Here is an 11386-nt window from a genome sequence, read left to right as displayed (position 1 = left end):
TGTTTTAAAATATAAAATAGCATAAATATTTTTATTTATTTGTAAAGTATTTTAGATGTTTGTGGTTTTAATTTTGGAACATGTAAAGACTAAAATTAAATGTGAGTAGTTGATTCTTTTACTCAGGTATGACTCCATCTGATAGTGATTACACCTTTTATTCTCTACAAGTCTTTCTACTTCGCCATGATGGTGGAGTGACACTCAGATCCCACCAGCCCAGTGCCATCTACTGTCTATGATGGTGGAGTTTCAGTCTGATCCCACCAGCCCAGTGCAATCTGCCACTGGTGGATGGTGTTTGTTTACCATGGAGATTCAGCTGGAATAACAGGATAAACGGGAAGAAAGATTGTAGGAGAAGGATCTTCATGAATGGCTTGAAATGGGTGCAGAGAGGAGGGGAGGCCTAGTCAGGTGATTTGCTCCAATTTTGGTGGTGGATTTTGAGGAGAGGAGAGGGAGGTGCAGAGCTGCAGGAGGCTATCTGCCTCTCTAGCTGCAGTAGCCTGCATGTTCCCAGGGAATGCCTGGTGGAGTTGAGGGCTGGGAGAATGGAATGAGTTGAGGTTTGGAGGTTTGGAGGGGACGATCCCTGTGATGCACTGGAGCTGGGGCAGGGTCAGAGAGGAGGCTGAAGCAGGGTTTGGCTGCAGAGCTGGGGGTGAGAGTGGGAGGTTGAGTTTGGAGGAGTGGAGGGAGTGGTGAAGATCTGCAGTTGGTCTACCTGCTTCCCTGGCTGGAATCCAGTTTCCTTTGAACCATTATAATAAGGCAGGGGCTCAAAGAAGGTTATAACTTAACCAAGTAGAACGCCAAAAATAATTATAAAGTATAATGTGAGGGGTTTAAAAGTTATCAGTTTAACATCTCCTTTTAAAAATTAAATAAAACCAAAAAATAATAATAAATCACTTTCATTTGTACCTTAAATATTTAAATATTTTAGATGAGAATGGAAATAGTAGAAACATATTAACATGTTATTGCTTGACCATTACTGAACTGACTACAACAACCATCTTATGAAACAATTAAGCTGAACTTCTCTGGGCCTGGAGCCTCTTAGCCTTTGGCTAAGGAGAGATGAGAGGAGGTGCATGCTGGGGAGACTCCGAGGCCCTCTCACATCAGAAGAGCCAGGCGACCATCTGTTGTCTCCAGTGCGTTCTGAGAATTAATTTAAATATAGATGAAATTTCTGTCTGTAAAATCTCCTGTTTTTTTGTATGAGGCAGTAGGGCTCGGGTAGGCGAGGAGTTGGCAAAGATCACATGCTTTGGCACTGGAAGGTTCGGGACTAAATTTGAGTTTTCAGGTATCACAGATGATTTGTGTTGAGGGATGCGTTGCCTAATGACTCAAATATTGCTTTCTTCCTACCTCCTGGTTCTGTATAAGCAAACTCAATTTATAAAAAAAAGTAGTTCATTTAACTCACAGTTTCAGAGGTGCAAGAGCATGGGGCTAACTTTGTTCCAGCCCCAGCAGGGATGCTCTTGGCTGAACTCCTCACAGCTGGGAGTGCATGAGAAAGTGGGCGATCCTGCATGTCTCAGAAACAGGAAGCCAAAGGGGTTAGAATAGCTCTGCTGCCTCTTCTGATTGCATACTACATTTGACCTAAAGACTTCTCACTCCATCCTCTCCTGCCCATTGTGACACTATGGGCCATGCTTCCAGCACATGAACCTTTGGGAATAAATTTTAAAATGTCCAAACCCTCACACAGGTTGTTTGGAACAGGTAAGGTAGGATGTATTCAGACACTCCATAAACTAGAGGGGATGCTGAAAAGTTCTAGATCAGAGTAACAAAATATCAGAGTGTTGGGTATTCATTTTATTTATTCACGGATAAAAGAAATAACTAAAATAAATGTTAATCGTGTCTTTATCACTTACGTAACCACAGAGTTCACCATTCATAGAGGATCAGCCCACCTGCCCATCATGGCAACTGCAGAAGCCATACCTGCAAGAGCAGACGGTGAGTGCCCATGGTTACATAAGGCATGTGGAGAGCAAGACACTCTCAACGTTTCCAAGAGCCATTTCCTCTGATTTAATTACTCCGAGAACAAGCCATGAGTTAACATGACTTACGACAACGCGCTCACCCTCTGTCCACCAGAAAAGGCTCAACACGTCATCCACTCCTGCTGTGGGGCCTTCCACTGCTCATCAAGTCTGGTGGAAGAAACGTGGAGTGCCATGACTGACAACCGGCCATTTTTACCTGTTTAGAAAGTGACCTTTTCTACATGTGTTTCTTGAAACATTTTGGTTTTTGCCTGTTAGAAATATGTTTATTTTAGCCAAAGGTTATGTTTTTTTTTTTAAGTAAAGCTTATGAGGACCTTAAGAATGGAAAACCAGAGTTTATGCTGCTCTGACTGAAAGAGGAGGGATTCCCACAACTTATGAAATTAAGGAAGTGCAGATTTAAGTCACTGCTTGAATTGGGATTCATCTCACTGTTATTTCTCAGGAGACATTTGTGCTTTAAAACTTTTCTACAGTGGTGCAATATAAAGTTTTAACTCTTTAAAGGATTTTTTTTCATGGCGAGCTGATTAGCGGTAGTTTATGCTGTTCTGTATTATAGTAATATTTTCTACTAAATGTCACAGTTTGTTTATAAATTCTTTATAGAAAAAAACGTAGGCACTATAGTAGCTAAAAACAGGTGCAGTTGCTATCATATTTGAGTCCATTTAGCAGTGAACAGGGTACTTAATGGGGACTTAATGAGTATATATGGATCCCACTGTGCCTAAGGCTTTTACGCATTTTGGTTTGTTTTTACATTTTGGGACTACGTCTTACAAATGTAATCCAGATTGGTCTCAAACTCTTTTGCCTCAGCTTCCTGGATGCTGGGATTGCTGGCATGCGCCAACACACATAGCCTGAGAATGTTTTTCTGAGTTCCATGAAATCAGTCATACAGACAGGCAGGGATTTAGTCAGAACTGTACGTGCAAGATCTTCACCCATGTGACCATAAAGTTTTGATTATCTTCTTAGCAAGTCTTTGTAAAGCCTACCTGGAAAATCAAGTCTTTGATTGGGAATGGGTGAAACCTGAATGCAGCAAGCCATGGATTTGAAAAATACATGTTTGCAAGGCCCTGGGGCTGTTTGGATGCGTCAGAGGCTTGTTCTGTGTTGCAGTCGAGAGATGGCTCATTCCCCGTCATATTTTCCATGACTAGATTTTCTTCCTGTAGCTCAGCTTGGAGCTTTACTGGAGTAGCTCAGCAGAACAGCAGTGTGAGAAACATCACACTGCTAGCATTCAGTCCAATCTGAATGAGACTTTTTAAAGATTAATGTATGAAATTATTTTATGTGACTCTGAACCTTTGGAATCAGAGGTGTGCATTTATTTTTTTGGAAATAATATTTGCATTCATATATCAGGTAAGTTTATTGTGGCCATTTCAATCTCTAAAATCTCATTATTATAAAGTATTGTTATTACTTATAAAAATTTGCTACTTATTTTTGGGTTTTTAATAACAGAAAATCTCAAAGATGACATATTTATTGTCTGTGAACATATTAATTCATTAATTTTAGATAACATATATATATATATAACTAAGGAGATGATTAAAAATAAATCAGAAGATTATTTGTCTTTTTGTTATTGAAAAACAAGAATTGATTGGTGAAATTAAATATTAGTCATCTTCAGGTTAAATAATAATTTATCCTATTTAGGATGAATACATAATTAACAAAAAATTTTAGTACAATGACAGCAATACAGTTATAACAATTACTTAATGGAAAAACTTATGTATTAGGTCTTGAAACTAAATGTTCTCAGACAAGATCTAAATCAACTCCCTTAACAGCTTTATAGGATACATTATCCCTGTTTACCAAGAAGAAAACCAAGGCTTGGGAAAATAAAATAGGTTTGTCAGCAAACTGAATTAAAACATAGCAGGACAACAGCTTCTTCAGTTACTCTGTGTGTGGTGTGTCTGTGTTTACAAATGTGGTGATGTACAGATGTCCTAGTGTAGAAGGACCAGCAGGGACAACTTAGTCATTGCAGTTATTGTGTGCACTTAGATATACAAGAACTTCATGCTTACATCCTTACCCTTCTGTATTAGAGAAGCAGAAGCTTAGCCATTGATGGGTAGACCCTTACTATCAGAGTTAAAAATTGATGGACGGACCCTTACTATCAGGGTTGTTTAGTGTTCAAATCTTTAGCCTCACCTATTGAACACAGACCTACTCTTGGAGATGATAAGAATTAAGAAATAACTCTAGCACCGCCTTTCCCATTGTATTGAGATCTGAATTCTCTTATGTTGCCATGGAAAACTATCCCTTCAAAACTAAATTCATTTAGAGCAGAAACCAGACTAGCTGACTCGGCACCTTTGGTGATGAGGCCAAGCTTGAAGACAGCATGCATGTGCCGAGGACCTCAGCAGAGCTGCCTCAGGATCCATGGGAAATTGTTGAATCATGGCCTTTGTTGTCTGCTCTGCTGCTTTATCACCAAACATTGGCCTTGTTCCACTGCCGTCTTCCACAGCTTAACCACAGGTCTAACTTGCAGTGGCAGGACTTCAGGGTCCAAATCCTCTTGCTAATCCCAAGAAGGCCTTTAGGGTGTCCAGAGTGCACGAGGGCTTCTCTGCAGTTGAAAGGAGATATGCGGCACTATTGAACATGGAAAGATCAGGTACACTGAGGTTGACAAATAGCACAGCTAGGAAAAAAATTATATCTTGAAAATTTAACTCCTCAATCAAAAGCTGTCTTTTAGTTACAAGGGGGGGGGGGCAGTGCATTAGGTGACAAGGAAGGTGCACGCAGAATGACAGGCCTAGAATGAGTGTCAACAAAACGTATTCTAGGAGCGTGAGCAGTCTCAGAGGAGTCTATGGTACTCATGGCGGGTGTGTGGCATCAAGTTGCAGCAGACATGCAGCAAAGAGCAGCAGGTGGTACAGGAGTCCAGAGCCATTGCAGGCCCTCGGCAGAGCCCTCTGTGGCTTTATTAGTCCCCCAGGGCTCCGCAGCGCAGAGTGAGCACTGGATCATCTCTAAAGTGTTGGCTGAAATGAACGCATGATAGTTTATACAAGGTCACATTTTCAGAAAAACCAAGACTTATTGTCTGTCATGTAACTGGCAGATGACAGTTTTTATTATGAAAAATTGTAAAGATATACTGCCTTCTCATTGGTCACAGTTTCTCTGTTCTCTGATACAGATGTGGACCCTTACAATTTGAATTATGAGTAAGTTGCTGGGAGCTTTCTTATTTAAATCTCTTAGGGATATGTTTTCATTTCCTGTGTCTGGAAGTAAAATAGTTCACAGGGTAAATATATTTTGATTTTATAAAAATTTCCATTCCTCTTGTGTTTATCCCATTTATCCATAACTTTGGGGACTATGGAAATTCAACTACACCAGAAGAAAACAACTGAAGCTGGAAAGGATTGTCATAAAATGAGAAAAAAGACAAAGCTCGGAGCCACACTGGGAACATCATCCCAGTTCCATTCCTTCAGGAAGAGAGTGCTCGGCTAGAGACCCCTCAATGTAGAATTTTACCTTAGTTGCAATTTCATGAAACTGACAGCTTTATATTCTGAAGTCTACGTGAGAACAACGCTCTTAGGACTCTGGATTGGGACATCAGAGATTGCTTGGTCTGCACCAGTGATACACAGTTCTTCAGGAACACATACATGAATCTCAACAAGTATCTTTCACTGAAAAGAGAAAACTGCCGCCAACAATGGTCCTTAGATGTACACAGACACCCTTGAATGCATGAGGACTGGGAATCTGGTTATGGCTTACCAGCACATCCATATCGAGCAGGGAGAGAGGCAGCATAGGGAGCAAGGAGCAGGTGGAGTTCTTAAGGATTGCTAGGGACAACTTTTGTGTTGTTTATCCCAACAGAACAGCCTTTGATTCTTCCTTTCCTAACTCAGTACTTTGGAGGGAGACTGCTATCTTGTTATTTTCCTGTATTTCTAAGGTTTTGCTCTGCTCCAGTCCTCAGAACTCAATTATACCAGCTCCTGGAGGCCCATGACTTCACATAGTCAATAGCAGCAACATGGTGTTGTGAGAATCCATGCAGGGACAGTTTTGTTTTTGCCCTAACTCTAAACTGCATTGTTGTTAATGTAAAATGTGCATGCCATGAAATGCAGGAATCTTAGGTGTTCATGAGATTTATGATTGTTATACAAGCCCGTTAAAGCTGTGATTGCATGAGGGTACGGAATAGTGCCATCATCTCGGATGTTTCTCTCATGCCTCCCACCCCCCCTTAGGGACTTCTCACCCAATATGCCCCACCAGAAGATTCATTGTTGCTTTGTTCATACCATAGATGATTCTATTTATCTTAGAACTTCATATAGGGGAAACTGCGGTATATTCTACTTGTATGTTACTCGAACTTGGCATGCTATTTTTAAGACCCACCCCCATGCTGCGCATGTGGATAATTTGGTTCTTTTTTTTTTTTTTGATGGTGAACAGTTTTATCACATGAGTATAAGCCAGTTTATTGCTCCATTCTCTTATTTATACACATGTGAGTCTTTTCCAATTTGGCTTATGAGCAAGTTGCCATAAGCAATCTTATTCAAATCTCTTATGAACATGTTTTCATTTTCTATAATGCATATTTGGAAGTAAAATTGCTTGATCACAGAATAAATGCATTTTAATTTTACAAACATTTCCACACCTTTTCCAAGCTGCCTATTCCATTTTGTTTTTGTATTTGTATTTCCACCAGTAACACAGGAGTTTCAGTTTCCTAGCTCAGGTGGTGTGAAGGAATCTCGTGTTTTCATTATGAACAGAGCAAGTTCTCTAAAATTGCTTAAAATTGGATGTAAACACAGAGAGGAACCTCTCTGAAGACATACGAAGGAGAAGTGTATGGTGAGCCCACACAGTGGAAAGCTAATTTGTAGAAGTACAACTTAAAATTTTATGAAGTCCAGGTTAAGAGGAGGAAGCTGGGCAACACTTCTGAACAGCAGAATCAGGTTATTCTGAAAGGCATACTTAAGAATGGACTCTTGGATTAGGATATGTGAGGATGATATGCATGCATGAGTTGTTTGTTTTTAGCTTTGCTTAAAGGAAATTATGAAACTTGAGAAAGTAGAAATGAAGCCGCGCAATAGTGGTACACATCTTAATCCCAGCACTTGGGAGGCAGATGCAGGTGGATCTTTGTGAGTTCGAGGCCAGCCTGCTCTACAGGGCGAGTTTCAGGACTGTTAGGACTGTTACACAGAGAAACCCCTTCTTGCAAAACCAAAACAAAACAAAAAGCAAACAAAAAAAGAAAGTAGAAATGAGATAAGCACTATCATTATAAAACTACAGACCACTAGGTATGAATATTTATCCATGTTAGTCCTACAGATTTATTGAGGCATTTTACTTTGTAATTGTTACCTTATCAACCATGTATAATTTAAATATACTCTGGGAAATATATAATCATATGCATTAGTCAATCAGTCAACAGGGTAAGAGTCAACACTTCTTATGCCCCAAATACATTTTAATAATTTTTGCAAGATGATACTCAGGGATTTACTATATGAAACATGCCCCCAGAAATGCTGAAGCAGGCATGGGCAGCCCGTTTATATTGGGTTTCATGGTCTGAGTTCATGAGGATGACTGACCAGGTCTCTTCCTCAAGGAACACGTTCCACCGTGATACGAACTCAGATTGCTGCATTCAGAGTCCAGAGGATTAACCATTACACCACGGGAGCTGGTCACTTATTTCATTATCCCGACCATTATAAATTGGGTTTTCCTTTTAAATAGCAGATATTATATAAAAGAATCATTATATTCATTTCTTTTTAATCTAATTGTAGACCATCCTTCTATAGAGTCCCACAAAACTCACCACTGCCTTCAACATTTCATCATTTCCTTTCACCACCTTAATTAAGGAAGTATAAGTAATTACTGTAACCAGCGCCTCTGAGGCTGTGCAAATTCCAAGCCTGCCTGAGATCTTGTCTCAGAAATCAAACAAATAAAGTCAAGACTTATTTTTAAAAAGTGGTTTTGTTTCTATTTTAGGTCCTGTATTACAAACCGCTCAGCAAGACTTTTTGCAAGAAGCAAAATCTCTTATTGCCCAACATTACAAACGAGTAAATGAGGTAGTACTTTTCATTATTCAGCGTGTTGTTTTAAAAAATGAATAAGTATTTAATATTGTACTGCTTATCACAAACGGTTATAGGCTCTGAGGAAGGGAATGACTCCTTCAGTAGCTTTCATAACAATTGATTCAGGTGACACGGAAAAACAAGAATTTTACTTTTGAAAATTACTCATTATATATGTATTTAGTCTGCACATCTGATACAATTTTTAATGGCATTAACACTTATTTGTATTTATTATCTTAAGTAAATATCCATTTAACACTGTTTAGACAAACCTAAAATTAAAAATTCACAATGTACCTCTTCTGTGGTCTCAGCATGTCTCCTCCTAGGTCACTTTGCATTAGAGCTCTCCTCCAGTCTATAGGCCCTACAGGGAGACTGTCTCTTCTGAATGTTGCATCCCCAGCAACAACTGTTGTGCCTTGCTCAACAAATATGCAGAGAGGCAGACAGTTGTGAGGTTTCAGGAAGGGTGAAAGGAGAACGTGTGACTCAGACAGACAAGGTCACAGTTCTGAGCGAAGGCTTTGCCAAGCAGGTGGGGAAGACAAGTACATCTTTAGGCATGTAGGGGTAGGAAGGGATCTTAAGGATGTGTGTCTGCTTTTTGCAAATAGAGTTTTAAGCAGAATTTTAATGATGCTTCTTTTATTGGAAATAGAAATGTGCTTTTAGCTATTTTTTTTATGAACATTTTTGCTGAAAATGACCATGGGTAGTTTTAGTTATATAATAAATACTCTTTACAAGTCATGCTAATGTTCTCTAAAAGTTTAAACTATTTTAATTATATTTCCTTTTTAGTAATAGACAAGGCATATATGATGAATAGGTTCAGGGTTAGACATGTACCTTGGAAATCTGACTTGCTTTGAGAATTATATGTAATTTTTACAACTATTGTATTCCTATTATTTTATCTGGCAAAAACAATACTTATCGCCAAAATCTTATCGACATCTTGAGTTGGTAACAGTTAGAACCAACAACAATTTGAATTTTTGTGACCAGCCGTATCTGTCTTTAGAGCAGATATTGTATGAACAATCACATTTCGGAGATTGGGAACTGTATTAGTTTTCCACTGCATATGTTGGTCAAAATTAAGAAACAAGTGATTAAACACATCTGAAAAATTATATACTGTTATCAATATGGTTTTCATGGCAGAATACTGTTGTGTGAGACTGCTTGTTTGTTTCCCAGCCACCCAGACTCCTAAAATAATCAGAAACTATGTTATTTGCAATACTGTTTGGCCAATAGCTTAAGCATATTTTTAGCTAGCCTTTATATCCTAAACTAACCCATCTCCATTAATCCATGCATTATCACGAGGTCATGGCCTACAGGCAAAATTTGGGCAGACTCCAGCAGAGGCATCTGTCTCCAGCAGTTTTTATGTGGCTTCTTATTGACTCTACCTTCTTTCTCCAAGAATTCAATTTAGTTTTCCCACATAGCTATATTCTGTTAAGCCACTGTCCAAAACAGCTTCTTTATTAACCCATGGCAATAAAGCATATTCACAGCATACAGAGGGGAATCCCACATCAGCACAACTCCATATATGTTGAGTGATTTTCAGTTTAGCAGAGACAGGTTTGGGAATTTTATTGGCAATTAAGAGTTCTCAGAGGTGGCTAAAATTAATTAAATGTGAAAATTATTTTAAAATAGATTCTATTCTGAGCCTGAGCCTGTATTTTTTATTTTTGACATTATAATTTAATTATAACATTATCTCCTCCCTTTCCTCCCTTGAAACTCCTCCTTCTTATGCTCTTCCCTGCTCCTCTTCAAATTCATGACCTCTCTTTTCTTTCCTTTCTCCCTTTCCTCTTCTTCTTTGTGCATATATGCATATATGCACCTGCAGATATATTTCTAAATATAACCTGTTCCGTCTGCATAATGCTGCTTACATGAATGTTTTCAGGACTGACCATTTGTGTGTCTGCATTTTAAAATATCTGTTTTGAGGGGAAGTTGCTAGTTTACAATTCACTTTGCTTTTGAAGTAGACAGGAACACTCACAGATGGGAATGACTTTAGAGGGGGAGCTTAGCTGGTAACTGTCATGTGTACTGCAGTAAACGTCTTCTATAGCAAGACACTTGGAAAATGCAGTTAGTGAAGACATGATTTTTTCTTGACAAAATTTACTCACAAAATTTACTATGTAATTATATTAAATAAAGAATATTAAATTTTATTTTTTGTTTTATTTACAGAATAAGTCTCAAGGTACTTCTATAAACGTTTTTAAAAATAAACACCAAAAACCAAAAACTGGCAAGTTCATCCCTTTTGAGATTAAGAAAAGTGAAATCCTCAATGTCGTTAAAGAACATCGGATGGTACTCAGAAGCATTAGCTATCCCAAGGATGCTTCCAAATGTGCACCTTTAAGTGAGGACTTGCAGCAAATTTCCTTCACGGAGCCACAGGTTTTGAATATAAAAGAGAAGTACCAGCCTGTAGATCTTTTCAAGATTGGTAAGCTTTGATCAAGAAAATCAAGAACCAACACATGGAACTTTTTACTGTTTTGTGAGCTTGAAACGAGATTTTGTGGTTCAGAGAATACCTAGAACTTTATATTTTAGCGGTGAAAGCTAGAGGTTAATTGATGGAGCTTCCAACCTTTGGTCCACCAGAAACTGTGACAAAAGCATCCTTATGGGGAAAGAGACCTTGAGAACCAGACCTGGCTTACGTGTTTTCTATCTGCAGATTTTTTTTCTAGTACAGATTGTCCAAGAATATCTATTTCCCTGGTACTGAGCAGCTTGTTTTCTGTTGAAAGGGATGGCTATGGCAGGTAGTCTCTATCTAAGCTCCTAAACAGAATTCCCAGGCTGTAGAGTTTTCTGTAAGGAAAACATTAGTAAACATTTATTCTCTATTAGAGGCATCCTAAAGTGGAAGGCTTGGTTTCTTTTAGGCAAAGTTGATACTGTTTTATTCATAGTAACAGCTTAAATGAATGACCTCATAGCACACTTCTAGATACAGTACTGAAAGCTTCCTCTTAACTCAGGTATTTCTGAAATATTTACTAAGTCATTTATCTGTTTGTAGTTTTCTCATTCAACAAATATTGTCTTTTCTTATTCACTGTATGACAGTTGCTGGACTAGAGGTAAAAGCAAGTGTTA

The 11386-nt window shown here is 38.6% G+C and overlaps 1 protein-coding gene across 1 annotated transcript in view; it reads left to right on the top strand.

The window, feature by feature from the left end:
• The first annotated feature begins 1952 nt into the window (after positions 1-1952).
• Iqcm (IQ motif containing M) overlaps positions 1953-11386 on the top strand; it is a 370694-nt gene continuing 361260 nt past the window's right edge. Inside the window, exons 1-3 of the mRNA XM_075977882.1 lie at positions 1953-1989; positions 8130-8212; positions 10460-10724. Coding sequence (XP_075833997.1) covers positions 1953-1989; positions 8130-8212; positions 10460-10724 — 385 coding nt within the window. The remainder of the gene's footprint in view (positions 1990-8129; positions 8213-10459; positions 10725-11386) is intronic.

This window comes from Microtus pennsylvanicus, chromosome 6 (assembly GCF_037038515.1).
Source record: "Microtus pennsylvanicus isolate mMicPen1 chromosome 6, mMicPen1.hap1, whole genome shotgun sequence".
In the NCBI taxonomy this organism is placed as follows: domain Eukaryota; kingdom Metazoa; phylum Chordata; class Mammalia; order Rodentia; family Cricetidae; genus Microtus; species Microtus pennsylvanicus.
The sequence above is the reverse complement of the archived record's forward strand: the minus strand, read 5'-3'. Positions and strand labels throughout refer to the sequence as shown.